General features: G+C 30.4%; 3 protein-coding genes across 3 annotated transcripts; 1 reads left to right on the forward strand and 2 right to left on the reverse strand.

The window, feature by feature from the left end:
* Positions 1-4,778: 4,778 nt before the first annotated feature.
* On the reverse strand, positions 4,779-10,388 carry LOC118681881 (apolipoprotein D-like). Its single transcript, XM_070107387.1, has 6 exons — positions 10,014-10,388; positions 8,747-8,855; positions 8,559-8,689; positions 8,092-8,171; positions 7,887-7,988; positions 4,779-5,420 (listed from the first exon to the last, which is right to left on the reverse strand). Exons 1-6 carry the CDS (start codon positions 10,034-10,036, stop codon positions 5,065-5,067), a joined length of 801 nt encoding a protein of 266 aa, XP_069963488.1. The 5' UTR covers positions 10,037-10,388; the 3' UTR covers positions 4,779-5,064.
* Positions 10,389-12,109: 1,721 nt separating this feature from the next.
* Positions 12,110-16,698, reverse strand: LOC106619033 (apolipoprotein D). Its single transcript, XM_014236995.3, has 6 exons — positions 16,538-16,698; positions 16,325-16,439; positions 15,455-15,585; positions 15,311-15,390; positions 14,838-14,933; positions 12,110-12,354 (listed from the first exon to the last, which is right to left on the reverse strand). Exons 1-6 carry the CDS (start codon positions 16,558-16,560, stop codon positions 12,218-12,220), a joined length of 582 nt encoding a protein of 193 aa, XP_014092470.3. The 5' UTR covers positions 16,561-16,698; the 3' UTR covers positions 12,110-12,217.
* A 4,199-nt stretch (positions 16,699-20,897) lies between these two features.
* LOC106619034 (C-type lectin 37Db) lies at positions 20,898-21,896 on the forward strand. Its single transcript, XM_014236996.3, has 3 exons — positions 20,898-21,182; positions 21,250-21,358; positions 21,419-21,896. Exons 1-3 carry the CDS (start codon positions 20,937-20,939, stop codon positions 21,676-21,678), a joined length of 615 nt encoding a protein of 204 aa, XP_014092471.1. The 5' UTR covers positions 20,898-20,936; the 3' UTR covers positions 21,679-21,896.
* The last annotated feature ends 1,645 nt before the right edge of the window (positions 21,897-23,541 follow it).

Below are 23,541 nucleotides of genomic sequence, written 5' to 3' on the forward strand. Positions count from 1 at the left end.
ATAAAATAAGACAGTAGATAGTTTTTTTTTTGTTTGTTTTTGCTACGTGTTTACTGTTACTGTTAGTTATTGTCTTAATTTTTAAATTCAAGATTTAAGCCCAACGTATCCGAAAAATTTTGGTTGTTGTTAGGTTTGGCATTATGGCTTATCTGAAGGGCTAGTGTAGAAAAAGATATGGTAATTAAAAATATATCTAAAAAATGTTCCATACATCGAAAATTAAAAACGTGGTTTATTGAGAAAAATGTGGAGTAACTGGTGCATAACTTGTTCAGAAGTACTTAAACAGTAAGCAAAACCTATGAAAGTTTGATGCTAATATATTGTCATTTTGAAAAAAACTCGTCCGACTCCATATTTTTATGAACTGAAATGGAAGTATACTCCGAAAGTATGATGTTAAAAGGTTTACGACAAATTTTGAGTATTTTAAGCAGATCAAGATATAACACGCACAATGACTTAAAAAATGGTGGGAAAGCTTTTTGTGGAGGTCATATCCATTAAAGGTACAGGTTTACACACAACCGCAGTACAGAATTACAACTGAAGAATTTTTTTCTTTACGGAAACCTTGATACATTGAAAGTACAACTTCCAAAGGCAATTAGCTGTCTCTTAAAAGACTAAAGGGACATATTGGCGCAAATACCTTATGCAACTATCATCTTGTATGATATATAGAAAAATTAATAAATAAATCCCCTGTTTGGAGAGTTTTTATAACAGTTTAAAAAACGAACATATTTATCGAAAATTGTGCAAAATGGGGTGTAGGTATAAATAATAAAATATTAAAAATTTAAGTAACAATAAAAACTTAATATAATCTTACTTTAACGATATGGAAAAATCGTATACTTGTAATATTTTGTACCTAACTTAAAAAGTAAAATTAAATATTTAAACAAATTTTTTTTCAGCTTTGGAAGTTCTAAAGCCATATCTTTAATAAAAAGTTTTGTAGTTAACATATACTCGTATATAAAAAAAACAAGAAAGAAATAAAAAATATCTTAAACGAAAATGTCCTAAAAGGCTCGCACTGTGCTTCGTTATCGGTTTGCCACTACTTATAAGTAACGTGAGTAAATATAGAAAAATAATTAACGGCAAAAAAGGGCATACAGGTTGGTTGTAAATTTTCTGCGCTCGAAATACAAAATACAGTTTTTGGAATAATTTTATGCCATCCCTATATTGACTTTCCGGAAGCTCTGCAAAAAACCCGTCTAGAGCTGTAATAGCTTCTTTATTCGACGAAAAATGCTTCCCACGAAGAAATTGTTTAAGGTTTCTGAAGAGGTAGTAGTCGCTGGGAGCAAAATCTTTTGAGTAACTCAGAGAAAAAAATTGGAGCTAGTGGTGATATTTCTTGGTAAGCGCAGACACTTTACAACCAGCGTGTATATCGTCAAATAAGTTAAACCTATGTTGGTTTTTCACACAGTACTTTCAAATTTCATAATCAGCCAAATATGTATTAATACAAAGAAAGTTAGTTAATAAATATTAAATTTTAATTTCTTCTGTGCAAATACTAAAACTACAATGTATGAATTGCAAAATGAAATGAAAGTGCTTCGAAACAGTAGAAACGTCTAAGGAACTGTTTTTGTTTTTCTTACTATATTTACCTCACTTGGTAAGCAGTGAAATGCAAATTGCTGTTTTAAAAAGTAACAGGTAACATGAAATAAATGCTCAAACTTCGTCAAAATAGGTTCTGTTTTTTTTCGTTTTTGTTTTTGTTGCATATAAGCCTTTGCCATTTATGATTTGAACAAAATGTCGGCCAACTTTCCACCACGGCTCCGCTTGCATATCTTCACCCGTTTACGCCAATTATCGATGACCCACTGCAGCTTTCGGCTGGAATTTCCGCTATAGTGCGCTGAATGGTGTCTTCAAGCTCCTCGAGCGTTGCTGGTTGATTGGCGTAAGCCTTTAATTTAACATAACCCCAGAGAAATTATCTAGAGGCGTTATTCGCATGATCTTCAACAAACTCTAAGAGTGGGCATGAGAGAAACTATTCACAGTGTTTGTTGGTTGTAATGTGGTTATGACAGTAGAAATAACCATCCATTCCTCTTTAATCTCCCTCTATGTTCATATCGAAGGTTTGACCAGCTTGGATATTAAATATGTAACCGACTAGAGCTACTAAAGAAGTTGTATGTAAATATCTTATCTGAAGGAAAACCTATGTTTTATCAGCCACATGCATTAAAGAGTTTTTTTATCAAGGTTTGTCTCTGTATTATAAAATATCCACTACGACTTTTATAAAAATCGTGAGTAGAATTGAGAAGATTTAAACCCAAGATCGAGGGTATATCTTTGCTGACGACAACCATTGTCTTTATATGAGCTTATATAAAAACAAAAATATTTTGTACTGATCGGGAAATCTAAAACATGAATTCTCATGAAATATGCTGTCAGGTATTTACATTCACAGCTTTTATAAAGAGCTAGGTTTCCACTGATTAATTAATTTCAAGACGACAAAAGTTCTGTCTCTCCGAACAAAAGGGATGGTGCGCGCAGCTTTTTCACCTCATTCGACAAAATAGCGGTCCTGCGCGCATCTCACACATTTAATTAGAAAGCGATTCAGCGCTATTCCTTTTTTTCTTTGATACTCCTGCGCCACATCATTCGATACGACACCCCTCCGCACGCGTTTAACTAGAGCAGGCATCTTGTCACGCGTTTTTGGATACACCGGCGATTGGACCGTCACGTCACATCGTTTCGTCAAAGCAATCCCGCTGAGGTTTGTGATAAACTGGGTCCCCAACTATTCAAAAACATTTCATATTTTCAAGAGTCTTACTCCACGTGAAATTACTGACTTCTACTTCCTTAATTCAAAATTCTAAAGTGTAATAATAAATGCATTTACTCTTCATGTGACCGAAGTGCCGTCTAAATTTCTTTATAGTATACCTTTTCTTTTTTTGTAAAATACATATGAGAGATTTTCTTTACTTACAGACTGATCATAGACTAAAGATTTTTTTTCATATATTGATGAGCGAATAAGTTGGATGCTGATTAGGATCCTTCGTAATGTAAACAAAGAAGGTTGAAGGGATTCTTAAGTAACGATTTGGAAAAACGTCTTTTTAACAAAATATTAAGATATGAGAATGCATTGAAATCATGCTTAGCACTTGATTTGTGTACATAGTTATAATAAAACAAAAGTGAAATAAATGAGTGTAGAATTTCATAAGAAATATTTGTAGCAACACTAAATTGTAGGCACTTCTATCCAACCAAGCTTAATAACACGTGCTTCCTTCACTTGATTTTTTTGGTTCTTCTTTATTTTTCGATAAAAAAAAGCAACCACTCAAAGATCGAAGCTTCTCCTAATTTTTAAAAAATTAAATAAAATATATTTGCCTAACAAACATCCTTGCGGCACATCGATGACCCCTTTAAGTATTAATTATTGTTATGGTTGCATGAGGAATTGTGATTGGTAACTACAACAAAGCACATAATGCCAACGCAAGCACCGCCCACTCGTATTGCTCTTTTCAACCCACCGGCTTGTATTGCTATCGCATTTATTTTCGAATCGAAAAAGACTTTGTTAAATGTGAGCTAAAACTAAACGGTGCTAACTGTAAATTATTATTCGCTGTTTTTTATACTCTCGCCACTTGTTGCTACAGAGTGTAATAGTTTTGTCCACCTAACTTTTTTTTATCACCTAAAACTAATCGAGTTAGATATAGGGTTTTATACAATATATATAAATGATCCGAATGAAGAGATGAGTTGATATGCAAGCTATAACTAGAGTAAAAATTGAGATATTTTATAAAACTTGGTACACAAGACGGTTGGTATTGTAGATGGGCTATAATAACAAAATTTAGTGTGAACAAATGTTTAAGCTTCTCTATCGACAATGAAATCTGGTGACAACTTCGCCCACTCCCCATATAACGGTAGTGTTAAGGACTACTAAAAGCATGATAAATCAAGCAATTAACACGAGAGACATTAAATTTTAACTCTGAGATGGTATGAGATGACTTTATAGGAACCGCGTTCAAAATTAGACAGTGGACGTGGCACCGCCTACTTTTAGGTAAAAACCCATATCTTAAGATCTGCTTAACCGATTTCAACAAAATTTGGTACATAACGTTATTTTCATATTTCTATATTATAGTGCGAAAATGGGCGAAATCGGACTACAACCACGCCTATTTCCCATGTAACATCATTTTAAATTCCATCTGATTTTTTCACTTTCCAGTATGCAAATCAAGCATCAATGATTATATCGGTGTAAAACTTTGCGTGAATAATACGTATAAAGTATGCCACCTTGTGACCAAAAATTGTTCAAATCGAACCAAAATTGTTCAAGCCCTCAGGTACTGAGTATGTGGACCATAGTGCCTATAGTTGACTTTTTACCGACAATAACGGTCAACATTAGAACAAGGCGGCAAGATCCAGAAAGAAATCTAAAACGAATACCAAGTGATTTTGCGAGCCCTTCCTTACTTGCTTTAAACTAAAATTTGAAAGTATACTTTACTAAAATAGAAAAACTACGCCGTATTGTAGGCAACACTTTTTATTATTATTACTGTTTAAGTCCCTAACTAGGATCTTGCATACTTTTAGGGGTGACTTTTATTCAAGATGAGACGAATTTAATATCTGCTCTTAATATCTTCATAGCACAATTTCGATCAATAATTCCAAAAATTTCTCTACATTTTCAAAAACATTCAAAATTTTTCGAAAAACAATTTCAAATTATTTATTAGTGACAAACATATTTGTACTTAACTCTACCAACTACAAACTATATAATACTCGCATAAAAGTTTCACAATATAAGTGAAACTTGCTTGAAAAGCAGACAGCCAACAGCGTCTACAGACACTGTATGTTAGAATGGTAAACATGTATATATGTAAATAGTATCTATGTAAAGATCAAGCTCAAGCTCATTCACGGCAAAGCAAAAAACCACGACAATATATCCATAATGCGTTGCCAAATGCGCCTAAACAACTCTCATGCTAATTCAATGACATTAGCTGCGCTCTCTGCTGTTGTGTCCAAAAGTTCAAACTCGGCTGTAGTCGGATTAGCGGTGCTTGTGGCTGCGGCAGCAATCCTTTTCAAAATTACACTATCATCTATGGCATTGCCATCGGCTTTGTTAATTTTATTAGCATTGTTGTTGTTATTGTTGGTGTCATCGCCGAAACTGATGGTCGTGCCATAGCTGGAAGCCACATCGGGACAATTCTCCTGATCAGCGATCAGCAGGAATGATTGTGCCAAATTATTATCGTCCATGATTTTCTTCGCTGCACTGATAGCTTCAGCCGAGGGTTTGCGTTCGCGAGTCATGATCCAAAGTAGTTCTGAAAGGTAGAAAAAAAATTAAAGAATTGGTGGTTGTAATTATAGAATATAAGAATGTGGTTTTCTTTTGATATCTAATTTTAGTTAGTTAAAAATTTTAATAATTCTCTGCTTCGAACGATCGCCGACGTTCAGTGATCGTACTTTGACAACATTTTGGGTATATGTACTAATAAATTTTAGATATATATGTTGTTTCGTAAGAAGCAAGTGTTGTTAATTGTGAGTTGAAACAGCGCTCCGAAAAAATAGGAGGGGCTAGTAAAAACAAAGAGTCTACTTTATGAGATCTTCACGAAAAATATTTTTGTTTAGAGTTAGATTTAATCCACCATTATATTTCACTTAAATTATATAATCTATGGACGGCTGAAATCAGCTACAACATTCCACCTAATTCACCACTATATTTCTATGGAATATTATAGGCTATCGATGTCTGAAATCAGCTAAAAATGTAGCACCCATGTTACTGGAGTACTTAGAGTTTGAAAAAAATTTATGTCTCGCAAACTGATGTATAATATTGTTGTAATATCCAGAAGTGGAACATATCCCTAGACCCTAAACCCTAGAAACCAAAACTAACGATTTTCGATTATTTGGTCAATTTAAGATGGGTCTGGACTAGGTCGAGTTGTAACACCCAGAAGAAAATGTCGGAAACCTTTAAAGTATACATATAAATAATCAGGGGGATGAGCTGAGTGAAATTGGCCATGTCCGTTTGTTTATTCGTCTGTCCGTCTGTATATACGCGAACTAGTCCCCAGTATTTGAAATATAGATCGGAAACTTTGCTCACACAATTTTCTTCCCAATAAGCTGCTCATTTGTCGGAACCGCCGATATCAGCTCAGTATAGCATATAGCTCATGCAAATTGCACGATCGGAATCAAGTTCTTGTATGAAAAACTTTTATATTTGATAAGTTATCGTCATGAAATTCAGCACAGATTACTTATATTATTCAAGCAATGCAATAATATCTGAACAAATCGTTTAGATCGGATTACTATAACATATAGCTGCCATACCGACCGCACAAAATCTATTTCTTGTATAGAAACTTTTTTTTTATTTGTGAAGGCTATTCTAGTAGCTAACTTGTTAATTAATAGAACTTGAAACCATATTATAAAGCTTAAGCTTAAACCGTTAGATATGCTAATCACTTTTTGTTGGTGCAGGTACCTACAATATGGTAAAACGAATTTTTTGGGAACATTTACTTTTGGTTTGCTTCATTCTATTGTTTGTGGTAGGAAAATTGCTGACTAATATAATATAAACAAGACATATATACATATATATATATATATACAATAATATAATAAATTATCTTCTATACAAGAAACAGATTTTGTTTGGTGGATTTGTATATTATATATATATATATATAATCCATATTTTTATATGTATAGTACTTAAGAGAATGCGGAAAAGTAACTAAAAACAACAGAGCACCGTTTTATCGGCATTTATTCTGCCATCGTATGAACTGAGCACGCTATACGTTTTAGTCTCTCCGTATGGACATATGTACTGCTTGTGTACTTTTATTTGGTGTGTCTGTCTGCATAAATTAATTGCTTTGACGCGCTTTAATTTATTTACGATGAGCATAATTGTTTTGTGAATTGCATAGTAATTGTTTTTTTTTGTTTTGCTAAAGCTAAAATGATTAGCGGTTGTGATTTCTTTGGTCTAAGCAGCAATTGTTTAATATATTTATATAGTAGGTACGAGTACATATGTATGTATTTACACACAGATATAACTGGAGCGCTTGTATATTCTGTTATAGTTGGAAGTGTGTTTGCTGAAGATTTCGGAAATAATTATTTGAAGCTGAGTAGAAGAGTAGACATTTTTTAGAAAAGCAAATGCATATTGTTAAATATATATTTGTGTATATTATACATAACCAAAAATAATTTAAATGTTTTACGCGACTATTAATTTAATTCTTTTATATTAAGCTTAAATATTTTCTATTTTAGTATAAACTAAAATTTTCTATTTTACTATAAAATATTTCTCAATTACTTTTTCTTCGATTTTCACTTTTTGGAATAGTAAAGTCTCCAAATTTCCTGATATTTTTATTTTCAAAAAGTTTCAAATTACTAAAATTTTCGAATTTCAAAAATTTACGAATTTCACCAACTTTCAAATTTCCAAATATTCTTAGTTTTCACAAATTTACAAATCTCATAATTGTTCGAGTTTTGAAAAATTTTAAAATTTTCAAATATGTTAAACCTTAACAAAATTTTAATTCCAAATTCAATAATTTTCAATATTTAAAAATTTTCAAATTTAAAAAATTTTCAATTTTCAAAATTCAATAATTCTCAATTTTTAATTAGTACTAATTTTTAAATTTCCAATAAAATTAAAACTTTCAATTTCATTAAATTTCCAAATAAAAAAATGTTTATATTTTATCTCTATCACTTACTTGTATGCGCGAATGAGGTGAGATTAGTGCAACTGTAGACCACACTGTACGATTTGTAATCAGTGCCCAGCACAATATAATTCGGTATATCAACGGCGTTTGCTGGAAATTATGTAAAATGGAAAAATATAAATTATTAAGAAAATTACTCATACTTGTAATATGAAGTGATATGATTAAAAAAAAGGAATTAAAATATACTTACGATATTTGCTGAAAAGCACATTTATCTGAGATGGGGCAAGCAGACGTGCAACTCCAGTGGTATTTGTTGTGTGGCCAGTACTATAAATAATATATGTACATTTTTTGTTAAAAACGAAATTCTCATATATATATGTATATAGTATTTTCTAAAATTAAATACTTATGAAGCCAAAAGATATCTTTTAGGTAAACTTTAAAACATTTAAGAATTACAGAAAAATAATAAAAATCATTTTAAAAAATTTTGTTTATTTGAATGTATTGTCGAATTATATAAAATTTCATATCCCATAAATTTTTAAACCATTAATTCCTTAAGACTAAATTTCAGCTAAAAATCGAGTCTCGAATGGTATGACCAGAGTACAATAATTCTTTACTATTAAGTAACCCATACATAACCCTTAATATATTATAATTAATGCATGTATTTATTTATATAATTATTAATTTTATCAAACTTACATTGTATTAATCGATGTATTCACCACACCGATTGTATTGTTGCCTTTGTTGGTGTAACGTGCAAACATACAACGCTTAGCGATCTCAAAGATGTGCGGATATTTGGCGTACTCATACCAAGTGCCCATGTACTATAAATAAAAATATTTAAAATATTTTCTCATTGAATTTTCAAACAATTAACTCACAGCATCGGCGTTAAAGTCGGAAGGCACTTTTACTTCTGGACAACTGCGTGGAAAGGGCACTTGCGCCGCTGTCAAGTGGCAAATCAGCAGCAAAAGTGCAGCGAAGACACTGAGCAGGAAAGAGCGAAAAAGAGAAAATATTTGTAAATAATAGTGACATAAGAAAAACTAATATAAACACCATTTCACAAACTTAATAAATTGTAGACTGAAGTCATATAGCTTATACTTATTTTAGAAAGCATTAGAGCCTATTTTAATGACCGACATCTGCATGATCTGCTACAATCTTCTCAGCAAAAATTTTCAATGTAAATATATTTTCAAAATAAAAATTTTCAGTTTCCAAAAGTTTATAACTTCCGAAAAATCCAAAAATTTCCAAATTTCAAAAAGTTCATAAAATAATTTTTTTCTTTAGAAAAATTGCAAATTTTCAAATTTCTTATATTTTTTTTTTAATTTTTCACAATCAAAATGTTTTTAAATCCTAAATCTTAAATCTTCGTTGAAGTTCTAATCGGATTATATTTCATAGACAATGTATCTTTCATAAAAATCGGGAAGAAACGTAGGTAATTATAGCAATAATATTCCCACTTAGCAATTATTGCTGAATACCCGAATTTGTTTTATAATTCAGTCTGCACTCAGCTGTTTTCAACTTACAAATTTTCATTTTGATCCCGTTCACTTAACAAAACTTTTTGGTCAGCAAATGTAAAGTAAAATTGTCAAACTTTAATTTTCAATAAAATTGCTTATGTAAATAATTTGCAATATGAAATAAATTTTCAAATATTCAATATATTTAAATTTTCGGAAATTTTTAAGTTTCATTTTTTTTCGAAAATTTTAAAATTTTTAAAAAAACATGTTGATAAAAATTCTCGAAAATTTCAAAATTTCAATTTTGAATTTTAAAAACTTCGAATTTTCAAAAAAAAAATTTATATATAATTTCAAATATTTAAAATTTTTTAAATGTTTTAAGATTTAAATTTTCGTAAATTTTTAAATTTACGTATTTTTTTTTTTTTTAATTTTTTTTTCCGAAAATTTCGAAATTCCCGAATAATATTTACATAATTTTTACCAAAAACTTCCAATTTCAAAGATTTTCAATGTTCAAAATTTTTTTAGGATTTTCCAGTTTAAAAAAAAGTTTGCTACTTCAAAATGTTTCAGGTTTCAGGTTTCAAAAATCCAAAATTTAGTCAATTTACCAAATATTAAAATTTATTACATTTATCTATGTGAAGCTTACCTCGTTCTTAGTTGTGGACTCATTTCTCGCAGTATTATTTTTCAAACCAAATAAATTTATATTTTCGTATTTCTTGTAATATATATTCTTTACGTATTTGAAATTAAGTTTTTAATTATTAACTATTATTTATTTATCTCTTTTCAGTTTTTGCAACCACTTTGGCGGTAAGTTCACAATATTAATAATTTAGTTCAATATCGATATGAATCCTTTTTTATTGCTGTTTGACACAATTTAATTTTCAATTTGTTGATCCTCAAAATGTTATCGTTAAATTTATTAAAATTTTTTTTTGCACACAATAATCTGGTTTTCTAGTCAATTATGTTTAGAATTGCAAAGTTGAACGCGCCAATGCCGGAAATCAACTGAAAGCTCATCCTACCACTCGCGCATAATTTATAGCAACATCCAATAAAATGCAACAACAATAACAGTGATGCGCCTTAAATGACTGGCGGCGTAACGTCAATAGAATTGATTATTTATTTGACACATAGTAAATGAAATGAAAAAAGATTTCTAAAAAAAAAATATAGTATACTTGTAAATAATTTGTAAAGAACGCTAAGCCATCACTGAACACTATCTCGCTTTCCATCGCATATGCTCATTTTACATAATTAAATATGTGTATATATATTTATATTTATGTTTTAAAATTGTATATATGCATTGAAATCTATATGTAGGTATATACTTACATATGTTCACTCAAAGCTTTTGTTTGTGCAAATAAACTTCAAAGAAATATTTTGTTATGCTACGTTTGGCACATTCACAGCTTCAGTAATTGTTTATATTTTTTCACTCTAACAATAATAATAAATTAACAGTTAAATAAGTGATAAAAATCAATTACATGACAAAATGGCACATAATAAGCCTAATTCAGAAGTAAACCAGTAAGCACTCACACATCAATTATAATGAAGTGCCGTTAATTGCTACATTTCATTGATGAAATTTTTTTAATTTCAATTATTCTCTGATACTTTGATTTTCGCTTTCAAAACTATAGAACTTCGCCTCAAGCAATTTGTAAAATCCTGGTTTCTGGGTTGATAAAGTGGCTTCATAAAACTTTCATAGAGAGCGCTCTGAACGTATATTAAAAAAAAAAAAAAACTTTTAGAGTAGTCCTAGTGCGTTCTCACTACTTACATTCCAGTTTCCAGCCCCATCTCTCTTAAACCGCAATAGGGTAGGACTCTTTGCCAGAATACGCCTAAACCAAGAGGTTTCATGACAGCCCTCTACGCCTAAACCAAGAGGTTTCATGACAGCCTTCTACGCTTTCGCCGAAAGCTCTTCAAGAAGAAGAACGCTTTGGCCTTCTCAACCTCTGTTTTATATAAAGCAAGCTCCACTTAATACAATATCATATGTAACTTCTCCTTTAACTAATTCGGTTCGGAGTTGTAATGAAGTTTTAATGATTCACTTAGATAATAAAAGATTTCAGCGCTGACCTTCCATAGATTCTGTGGACGTTACCTACCAACTGTTGACAACTTTATAATAAAAAGTTTAGCGTGCAACTATAAAGATATTTTGTAAAATTAGACCTCACACTTTTGCTGCTTTTTTTCAACCATTGCACAGCACATGCTCTTTGGTATGATCCGACATATAAAGGGTTCTCTAAATTTTGAACCTTTCCCAAACCTTTATGTGTTCTGTTAGAATGCGTTTTTATGACAGATTTTCATCTGTAACATGCTATTGCCTGCTAAAGGGTGATATCGAACCGGATCGTTTAGGGGTAGTTGGGAGCTTAAACCACCATATCACAGCGACTGCTAATGTAGAGTTGATTAACCATTTAAAATGTCGGATTTTGGATCATTGTTCGGCACATAGTACTTTCCTTCTGATATGAAAAGTCCATAATGAATTTGAAGAACTTGAGAATATTTGAGAAATGTTACCACCTGTTTAAAAAAAAATTATATCATATAATTGAATAAGTAATTAAATTACAAGGAATATTGGTATTAAACTCAGCATGTTTAAGAAAGATTTCTGCCAGAGATATTTTGAGTTTTGCCAAATTTTTCAACAAATTTTTAAATAAATAAATTCATTGAGAATTGTTTTGATGCTAGTATTTGTAGTGTTTTATTTGTATTATACAATATTTACATACTTTCGGATAGTTCATATTTTAAATGATTTTATGGGTTGTTGCGGTCTTATTTTCATTTGGCTGGACAACCTGTTTGATCGGTCACAATTAAAGGTTTCAAAGATACGCTTTGGGAAGTAAGTATATTCTCAGCTTCTTCTATAATATCCTCCGATGGATCGCGCTCGCGCGTTAGGATCCATGCGGTTTCTGAAAAAATGCAGATATTTGGTTTTCGAAAAATTATTATTTTTTTTTTAATTTTAGAGGTTATTTTTACGAAGAATTGTTTTATGACTAACAAAACTATATGGTTTGCTGGGTAAAATGTATTATATAGAACTATATTTATATTATATGTAGATTAAGCTAATCAGTGTTCGAAAGTGTATATTGTTATACTATAATTTTGATAATTTTATGGTTATATAAAACAACAACAATTCATGTTGTTACTCAATCACGTGTGTTGAAGCTGATGCTTTACAGAGACAACCCTTTGAGATGCACTTACAACAACAAAGTGTGCGGGAATTTTTAAAAAATTCTAATTCTAATATTACTTTTATAACATAAAATTTAGCTGTATTTATGTCAAGTGTCTGAAAATAAACGGAGCTACTGTTTAGAATTTTTATGCTACGTCAAACTGTGCGTAATAAAAAGCTTGGAGAAAAATGTTTACTATAATTAAACAGCATTTAAAATGCACTATAGATGTAAATATATGTTAGGGTTGCTCTAAATTTAATCAAAAAACGTGTTGCACCAATGTTATAATGCAAATAAAGGTATTCAGGTGCTATAAGCAAGCGTAGATAATATCTCAAAAATTTATGCAAGAACAAAAGGGTGGTTCGTAATTTGTATGAATTCATTTAGACGAATTTTAATACATTTTCTAACTTGGAAATCAGACACATTAACTTTAAAAATTGTCTGATATAGGTACATATATGTATATAAAAATATTAGGGTGATACAAAAAAGTATTATATTAAAAAATTTAACAAAAATTATAAGTGTATTGGAAATATTTACAGCAGCGTAAATTTTAAGTCAAATTATAACAACAAAAAAAAAATTAATTAATTATACCTATTACTTGACAACTCTGGACCATTGCTTGACACAAAAGCAGCTATAGAGCAAATAGAATTAATAAGTTTTAACAAACCGTTTCCCTAAGCAAACAATCATATTAATTAAAAATGATGTACGGTTTGTCCAAAAAAACAGTGCCACCTTAAAGCCAAATTGTAAATTATTATACCGAGTTTAAAGTTCAAGCAAGACAAGGCGAACTTGTTGACACAGTATTTTGTAATTGTCGACTTACTTGTTAAAAAAGTAATAAAAATTGCTATTAACAATGCGAATTAAATGTCGATGACACATTATTCGTTAACATAAGTTGCTAGAAAATTCTTAGAAGAGCAATTAGTTATCGACTGAATAAACCATTTTACACGATTTTTATGTTTTTTTATTCTTTTGAGCTCAAAAAAAATTTTGTTTGTTAATATTCTTAGCGACAGTAAGTTTGAGTCATATTAGGGTGGTAATTTTACGGAATGTTTTTGTGAAATAAATTTATTTATTGTCCCAGCTATCAAGCCTGATTCAAAAAAAGTAACTATGCTTTTAGTATCCAAATTTGTATTATATTATAACATATTTATTATATAATGAGCCGGTCATAAAAAGCTAATTTTTTCTTTAATTGAACCAGTCCGCATTCTTCACTCTTACAAGACATAATAAACCATAACAATATTTATTTAAAGCTCAAAAGTATTTAATATTAAATGCAAAAATAAGAGTTCTTCTTTAAAAATTTAATACACTCTTTCTCTGACACCAGAGTTCAATCATACTGAGGTATTCACATTTTTATGTAAACAGATTTTTGCCGTTTTTTTTTTGTAATTTTTTTTTTTGTTTTTGCTTTTACTACATTTTCGCCGGCTTAAAGTAAATGAAAAATATTACTACAAAAACAACAAACTAATTTAACTAACAAGCGCAGACTGGAACGCTTAGAAATGAGTCGCGTTGGCAAAGATCGGCGTCGTCGATTAATTAAGTATTATATTCGTGGGTACGTCGCTATGTGTGTATATGTGACGTCTGAGTACAAAACACTCAGTATTATTGTCCATTTAGTGATGAGCGTTCTATAACTTTTTACTACAAACAAATTTAATTATTATACAACAACTATCATAGTACCATGCATTGCATATATGGACCCATAGATTAAATTAAATGACACTAGATTAAATAATTAATAATAAAATGTCAGAAATGGCACATGCAATGCAGTTAACTATAGGTAAGCGTAAAAAATTTATAGTTATTTAATTATTGTTAGTATGCCGCAATAGCGAATGAACTCAATATCATTTTTTTTGTTTTTTAGTTTTAATATATAATTAAACTTAACCAAATTTTTAGCATTATAACCTATAATTTGGCACTATTAGAAGTTATTCAAAGGCAAAGGTTAAAAATCAACAATTTTGGCATTTTATGTAAAAAGTTATGAAACTAAATTCTTTTTATTTGAAATCTGCACTTATTTTGTTTTCTTTTTTAGGCAATTTTTACTGTTATTCTTATTTTTTTGTGTAAAGATTCCTTATATTTCGTTCGTTTAATATAAAAGTTGCTGTTTAATCATCTTTACTTACCCATATGTGCGACTATTAAATTCTTGCAGCTGTAGACGACAGCATAATTTTCATAATCAGTACCTAATACCCAGTAGTCAGCGTATCCAGCAAGAGCTGCAAAGCAAAACAAACAGTGCATTCAAATTATTATATATTACAAAAAAAACGACTGGATTGAAATTTTACAAATTTTGAAAAATTTACAAATTTTACAAATTTTGGGAATTTTCAAAAATTCAAAAGTGTTACGAATTTTAAACATATTAAAATTTTACAAATTGAAAAATCAAATGTTTTTGAAATCTTATTAAATAATTTCAAAAATTTTAAGAATTTACATATTGAAAAAGTTTTACAAATTACAAAAACTACAAATTTCAAAAATGTTTAAATCTCAAAATTTTTTATAAATTTAAAATTTTTTACACAATTTAAAAACAAAATTCATACAAATGGTTAGAAATTTTACAAAATACTTTTTCTCGACTTACAAGCAAAACCATTGAAACGCACGGAAAGTTTGCCTGGTCCAACAATTTTGGCAACGCCGTCAATAGATGATCTTGAATTGCTGTAATAATAAATGTAATATTTTACTGATTTGAAATCGTCTGTTAATACACGAAAATACTTACAAAATTGATAATTGGCTATTCAGCACTGTAATCGAATCGTCAGATAAAGCACCATAATCAGCCTGTACACACCTACCGCCGGCCTCGAAAATGAAAGGATACTTGGAGTACTCATACCATGTACCCAAATACTGCAAATATTGTTGTAAAAATTTTAATTTTTTAATAATAAATATTATATTATTGAATATATAGAAAAAACTTCGAAAATTTCTTAAGATATGCTTAACAACTTTTTTTTAATTTTTTTATTTTATTTTATTTCTGTATATTTAATTATATGGTTTTATTTAGATATTATATTAAAAAGAAAGAAAAAAATTTTAAAATTTATTAAAATATGTTAAATTAACTAAATTTTTAATTTTTATATGGCAATCCATTTATGATTTTTTTGCATATTAACTTAAATTTTGTATTTCACTCAACTAGTTTAACTACTTTGCCTTATTTCAACTATCATTTGAGTAATAAAAATTTTATTATGTTTGTCAAAAGTATTAAAAATTATAATTCTCCAAAAATATTTTCAATTACATATTTATTTACTAATAGCATAAAGTATTTAGAATATTTTTATAGAAAAATAACTTTTTAATATTTGTTAAAATTTTCATGGCAACCCTGAAAAATTGCAAATATTTTACTACTTTACAAATAAGATTTTTTTGTTTTGAAATCAATGCTGTTACTTTTCACTAACTAATTAATTTTTTTTCAACTACGGCAACCCTGTTATGCTAATACATTTTGATTTCTTAAAACTAATTAAAATGATAATTTTAAAATAAATACGCTCTACTTTCTACAAACCAACAATTTTTTCCACTTTTATTTGTATACATACATACAAATTCGTTAAGCACTTACCGCTTCTGCATCGAAATCTTGCACAGTTTGGATGTTGGATGGACACAAGCCCGCACTAACGATCTGACTTGCCACCATTTCGGCCGAAACCAAAACAAGCAGTGAGAAATAAACACTGTAAAACAAACGAAAACAACAATAAGATAAATTAATATATTAATAAATTATTAATTAAGTTATAATAACAAACACGAATATGAAATTGAAACTCACCAAATCAGTTGTTGTTTTTGCATTTTGATGATAACCGCGCTTTGCTCTAGCTTCTTCAAAACACTACCGTCAGTGTCAACGCTTTTGGTCTGACTAGCGAATTTTTTGTTTATATTTTGTAATAACTTGGCTAAAGTGCGCTTCTGATATTAATGCCTTACAGCCGGTTTTCTACCGCTAATTATATGTACGAGCACCGGTATGTCGCTCACTCACAAAGCGTTCATTCACGCATTGAGGCGCTTTATCTCACACTAAGCGTAATGTCAATATTGACAAGCGAATGCAAGCATATAATACACTAGATAGTTATTTTATTATTTTGTTTGTGTTTATTAACTTTTTATTGTTATAAGTTATTGTTAGTTTTAATTTCACGATTCAAGGTTATCACCTCAACGTATCCGTAAAGTTTTGGTTGTTGTTAGTTTCTGCATTATAGCTTACCTAAAGGGCTGCTGTAGAAATAGCTATGGTAATTAAAAATATTTCTAAAAAATATTTCATACATCGAAAATTAAAAATGTGGTTTATTGAGAAAAATGTGGAGTAACTGGTGCATAACTGGTTTAGAAGTAGTTGAAAAGTAATTAAAAGCTATGAAAGTTTGATGCTAATATATTGAGATTTTGAAAAAAACTCGTCCGACTCCATATTTTTATGAACTGAAATGGAAGTATACTCCGACAAATTTTCAGTATTTTAAACAGATCAAGTGTTATATGCACAATGACTTAAAAAATGGTGGGAAAGCTTTTTGTGGAGGTCATATCTATAAAAGGTACAGGTTTACACACAACCGCGGTACAGAATTACAACTGATGAACTTTTTCTTTACGGAAACCTTGATACATTGCAAGTACAACTTCCAAAAGCAATTAGCTGTCTCTTAAAGGATTAAAGGGACATATTGGCGCAAATACCTTATGCAACTATCATCTTGTATTATAGGTATATAGAAATATTATTAAATAAATCCCCTGTTTGGAGAGTTTTGGTAACAGTTTCAAAAATGAACATATTTATCGAAAATTTTGCAGAATGGGGTGTCTAAATATTTAAAAATATTATTATTCCACTAAGCACCTTCCAACTTGTCACAAAGTAAGTGATTTGCGACCAATCGCAAATGCATAATAAAATTATAAAAAATGTTAGTAACAATAAAAACTTATTACAATCTCACTTTAACGATATGGAAAAATCTTATATTGGAAATATTTTATACCTAACTCAAAACGTAAAATTAAATATTTAAACAAATTTGTTTTCAGCTTTAGAAGTTTTGTAGTTAACATATACTCGCATATAAAAAAAAAACGAAAAAGAAATAAAAAATATATTAAAAGAAAATGTCCTATAAGGCTCGCTCTGTGCTTCTTTATCGGTTTGCCACTACGTATAAGTAACATAACGTGAATAAATATTGTAAAATGATATACCTCAACAAAGGGCATATATCATAAAGAGCAAAACATCTGTTGCTTTTTCACACAATATTTTGAAATTTTATAATCAACCATTTGCATTAATACAAAAAAAGTTAGTTAATTAATATCAATTTTAATTTCTGCTGCGCAAATACTAACAATACAGAATGCAATGTATGAATTGTAAAATGAAATGAAAGCGCTTCCAAACGGTAAATACGTCTAAGGAACTGTTTTTGTTACTTCATTTACATCACTTGGTAAGCGGTGAAATGCATAATGCTGTTTGTAGAAGTAAAGGGTCTACCAACAAGAATGGCGTGATGGTAAATTGAAATAAAACACACAAAATAGGTCAAAATAGGTTCTGTTGATTTTTTTTTTTTTGTTATATAGATAATTTTTTGCCATTTATGATTTGAACAAAACGTCGGTCAACTGGACACCACGGCTCCACCCATTTACGCCAATTATCGATGACCCGCTGCAGCATTTCGGCTGAAATTTCGGCTATAGAGCGCTGAATGTTGTCTTTAAGCTCCTCGGACGTTACTGGTTGTTTGGCGTAAACCTTTGATTTAACATACTCTCAGAGAAAATTATTTAAAGGCGTTAAATCGCAGATTTAACCACTTCCCCTTAGTGCATTTGTCTGAGACATTTCTCGAAATTAACAATTCGCCAAACTTTGCACGCAATGACTAAACGGTAAATTTTTGGCAATCTAATTGCATTTCCTGAATTAGAGAAGAGGATTTTTCGAAGAACGTTTAGAAACCATTAAAGTGTATGCATAATGAATGTAAAGGAATGAGGAGTGGTTCTGGCTCGATTCCATTAATTCTTGGCATTAAATTATATTTTACTTCAGTATAAATTTCATTAAGGCACCTCACATAGAAGGTACAAGAGTTTGTTTATAATACTTAGATTAAATGGAAATGTGAACGGATTTCATCTATTTTTGAACCACGATCATATCATAAGCACAATTTCTGTTAAGTAAAACTTCCGAATTTTGGCAGATAATTAATATGTTTTCTGTGAAAGTATATACAATTATAGCTTTCAATATGGCGTTACATTGAAAGTGAACGAGGATTTCTCTCAATTCATTTTCCAGCCCACCTGTTTATTAACTCATGCAGTAATAAAGATATCACAACAAATGTTAGCCAACATAATAACATGCGGAAACTATCATCCAGAATTCCTCTCAGAAAAGGTTGTTTCGATAGTTAATTGCCAAGTCAGCCGTCCTTTCTGAATTCAAATATGGGTTCTTTCAGGTTAAATACGCCGAAATCCTTGAAATCAGTTGGGCATTAAAAATACATTACTGCATAAATTATTTTAAAATTGTAATGCTGCAGTGATTCCGGCCTTCTCCGTGGATGAAACCTAAAAACCAATTCTCTACTAGAAGATATTGTTGTTATAGCGGCAGAAAACATTCCTCAAGTAATTTCGCGGAATGGTGCCGAGTTGACAGTCCTTGGCCGGATAAAAGCCCGGTCCGTTCCGGTTGCTTAGACCCGACTGTTGTGGGAACGGAGAAAGGGCCTAAACTAACAGAAGATATTGTTTATACCTAAATCAAAAATTGGCCAAATGGCGGCATTTTTAATAAAAGTTGAATTTTATCCAAAATTTTAATTTTAACTAAACTTTAAAGTTTTCCCAAAATTTGAGTTTTATCCAAAATTTTAATTTTACCAATATTTTGGTCTGCCAAAATTCAATTCTGTATCAAGTTCAAGAACTGGTAGGTCATTGTATAGAGCACTATATAAAGAAAACTGCATTAAATGCAGAAAACTTTTGATAGTGAACGAATCATCTGTCTCCGAATCAAGGAGATTCAAGGAATTTTGAAAAATTCAGTTTTGAGAAAATCGCGTTTAAAAATAACTTGATTAAGCTGTTTTAACACAAAGTCTACATTTTGGAAGGTTGTTACTCAAAAACGTTTTGAGATATCAATTTAAAAGTTCAGTATGTTATTTTTAAGAGTATAATCTATTGAAATTAAAAAAAATATTGATGTTTTTGTGTTTTTTAAATTTAATTTGGTCTTAAGCCTTACCTACTTGTTGTTTATTTGTACGGTGTTTATTTTATTTTAATTAAATTTATTTTATTCTACTATATTAAGTTGTTATTTTACTTCTTTTTAGTTCGTAATTTCTATTGACCTGGTTCTGAGCTCACGCACATACGCGCCTAAAAGTAAATTTAGTAGAAATATTTTGCCCTCACCAATTTCTTATGTCGAATAAACTATAGTTTACAACACTGCCTTATCGACGGGTGCGTGCTGCGCGCCATCTGTGGCTCGATTTTTTGCATTGCATTCAAGTGGATTGCATTCCACAAAGCGCCACCTTCGTGGGTGCCCATGAACTTGCTTTTGAATGTCAGCTATGTGTAAATAAATAAATATGTCAGAATTGGGTTTACTGTTAATTTGAGTATATCTTTAAAGTTGGGAGCATTTTTTCACATCATACGTATGTCACCAAAAATCAGTGAAGTGGTTAAAATGAGAAAAATCACCCTATCGGAAAGAATAATTTTCAAACGCGGCTTAGACTTAATTTCAACTTCGTTTTTCTCAAGCGTCTTTACATGCATAAATACATATAAACTATATTTTTAAAATATGTACATACATACATATATTGTATGTAAATATTTATACTTTTCAGCAACTAATCTGAAAAAATTAGAATTTTCCGTTATTTATTTATGATTGTCATAAAGAAAAATATTTATGGTAAAATTAAGTAAAAAATAAGCTCTAGTTACAATAACTTAACCAACTTTATTTGTATATATGCATATATATATATATATATATAGTCTCACTTTCTCAAATTTATTAGCGAAGTTTGGAGCAGATCTCGTTATAAAAGCACCGTAATTTCCTAAACCACACACAGTTCCGCCTTTCACTGCAAAACGTCAAAATGCAGTCTTCAATAAAAATATTTCTGTTGCTTGCAATCTCACTGCTATTATTAGCTAGAGTTAACGCGCAAGATATAAATGAGAATTATGCGGTTGATACAGAAATTGCAGAATCTCGCGTGTCTTCAACAGGCGACTTCACATACGAAGATTACGGGAGCACAGAAAATAGATCCGAGCAGCTAATTGTCAGTAATGACGCACCCTTTTCTCTGCAGCGCAAATACATTGTCACCTTGATCAAGGTATATCTATTTAATTATGAAAAAGTCCTTAATATTCAGCAAGTTTGCGCTTTAATGGTCTATGCAGCTGAACTGGTTTGCGGCTTATGCTTTCTGCGAGCAAAATGGTTGGTCGCTGGTCAGCATTGAATCGGCGTCGGAGCAATTTCAAGTGCAAAACTATATAAATTATTTTAGTAAGTATTTTTTTAAAATAATTTTTTCCTCTTTTTCGTATTAGTTTTATTCTTTTGCAGATCTTGAGAGCAATGACTTCTGGACATCTGGCAATAAGTTGGCCGACTTGCAAAACTTCCGTTGGGGATATAATGGTTCCAAATTTAGTTACACAAACTGGGCAATGGGTCGACCCGATAATTTCATGGGCGCTCAACATTGTGTGAAATTGCAGGAGCACTTTTTGAAGTGGGATGATGATTTCTGCGAGAATAGTCATCATTTCATTTGTCAAATCGATACACATCCGACTACCAAATACGGATCTACATATGAATGAACATTTGTACGAAGAAAAACAGTGTTTCTGAAGTCTATTAAGAGAAACCGTTTCTAAAAATTTTAAAAAGTTACAGGAGTTTGTGAAGGTGTAGGGAATGTATATTAAAACGAAAATTATTTAAAATCATTTAAAAATATTGCTAATTGTATCAAATTTAACTATTTCTTTCATGTCTACTAATCTTAAATTCAAATAAAATATTAACTGTGCATAAAGTTTTTAATCACTCTTAAATTTCAATAAAATCTTTTCGGCTCAGACAAAAACTGATCGAAGAGAAACTTTAACAATAGATGAAGGAGAGAAAAATAGAACGATGTAAGTTAAGCAATGATAAAGTGTCCATCTCTTTGAATCATTGTAAACCGGAGAACCTCTCTCTTTTCCTCTCGTGCATAGCTTGCCTTGAAAGGCGGTGAATATAACAATGCAACAACAAGGTCTTGAATGTAGGCTGAAAACCTGAAAAATTCTATTTGAAATTTATTGCTACTTCTTACAAAAAAATTTTCATAATACCGAGGCTTAGGGATGGGATGTGATTTGATTAGTCTACTAAAAGCATTTACTTCTAATAGCATGACAGTGGCCGATTCGGTTTGCTTAATGGCACTTCCAGCGCCACGTTTATCAGCGCTGCTTCTATCCACTTTTATTGAGCTCTGAGAATTTTCCCTTCAGAATCTTTCTCATCCATCACACCAATGATAATGCGGTTCCGAGCCACATCAGCAAACGTTCTATCGGGTGCCACACCCTTTGTCTTTGGGATAGTCTCTTCAGCTTCAGTCTCTTTTGTGAAATGCATTAATCGTCATTTGTTTTCGATTTTACTTCAAAAACGTTTTTTGAAATGGAGGAGAATTCTTGCCAACATTTGAAAAATAAAGTGCCTTTGACCCACTCTATGTCATATATGATATGAAGATACGATTCTGAATATAAAAAACGGGTATTTCAGTAAGACTTAGCGGATACAATAACAAACATTTTGGTATGAGAAATTTGGGGTTATGTATGAGAGTCGGCAATGAAATTTCAAACTCTTCTGTTCTTCTTTAGTAAATAGAATATCAATTTTATACTCGTTCTCAAAAGAACGATGAAATCTATAAGGTTCTAACACTTCTCTTAGCGTGGGTTGTGAAAATTTTCATAGCTCTGATTAATTAGCTGTGTTGAATAAGATAATTTTTAGTTAGTTCGGTATTGCCATCATTCGAGATTCGTTAAGGTAAACAGACATTATACTTATTCACACGCTCAATATTAATAACATCAACGGTAAGAGCTACACTATAATGTATTATACGTTTGCTATTATTTTTTTAGTGCAGACAACTTCTCACTTTTTCGCTTATGACGCTCTTAGCTTTGCGACTCGAATCTGAAGTCAACAAAATCATGTTTGTAACTTCTGTGTTTCCCAGCAAATAACGGAATTCCGCTAATTGACTGCTACTTGGGTTGTCTCTTTTACTATACTTATGTACATAAAGAGTTTATATCCATATGTTTATAGCACATACATATACATATATATTGTACATAAGCTAGTAATAAATTACACTTGATAAATTTAATCAGCTCAAATGGTACTTAAGTGCTTGGTAATATTTTACTTATTGGCACACAATTTTAAAGTACACACTTTTGTTCTATTAGTAAATATTTGTACTTACTACAAAAGTGTAATAATTATATTTTTAATTACCTGTGAAATGATTGTAATTGTAATAGAATCTTCTGCTTTGTTATTTTCAATTAATAAAAAAGTAGGGAAAGGTTAATTTCGGGCAAAATCGAGTGTTAGATACTCTGGTATGGATGTAATCAGGTATCTGGCAGATACCGCTAATA

The sequence above is a fragment of the Bactrocera oleae genome, chromosome 3, assembly GCF_042242935.1.
Source record: "Bactrocera oleae isolate idBacOlea1 chromosome 3, idBacOlea1, whole genome shotgun sequence".
Classification (NCBI taxonomy): Eukaryota; Metazoa; Arthropoda; class Insecta; order Diptera; family Tephritidae; genus Bactrocera; species Bactrocera oleae.

Excerpts from the sequence above, each read along its gene's own strand:
- LOC106619033 (XM_014236995.3), bottom strand. The coding sequence starts at position 16,560 with ATGCAAAAACAACAACTGATTTG. Across the intron at positions 16,440-16,537 it reads CAAAAACAACAACTGATTTG|TGTTTATTTCTCACTGCTTG; the intron begins GTGAGTTTCAAT and ends TTTGTTTTACAG. Across the intron at positions 14,934-15,310 it reads GCGTTTCAATGGTTTTGCTT|CTCTTGCTGGATACGCTGAC; the intron begins GTAAGTCGAGAA and ends TTTGCTTTGCAG.
- LOC118681881 (XM_070107387.1), bottom strand. The coding sequence starts at position 10,036 with ATGAGTCCACAACTAAGAACGAG. Across the intron at positions 8,856-10,013 it reads AGTCCACAACTAAGAACGAG|TGTCTTCGCTGCACTTTTGC; the intron begins GTAAGCTTCACA and ends TTTCCTGCTCAG. Across the intron at positions 7,989-8,091 it reads TGTGCTTTTCAGCAAATATC|CAAACGCCGTTGATATACCG; the intron begins GTAAGTATATTT and ends CATAATTTCCAG.
- LOC106619034 (XM_014236996.3), top strand. The coding sequence starts at position 20,937 with ATGCAGTCTTCAATAAAAATATTTCTGTTGCTTGCAATCTCACTGCTA. Across the intron at positions 21,183-21,249 it reads ACATTGTCACCTTGATCAAG|CTGAACTGGTTTGCGGCTTA; the intron begins GTATATCTATTT and ends TGGTCTATGCAG. Across the intron at positions 21,359-21,418 it reads AAACTATATAAATTATTTTA|ATCTTGAGAGCAATGACTTC; the intron begins GTAAGTATTTTT and ends ATTCTTTTGCAG.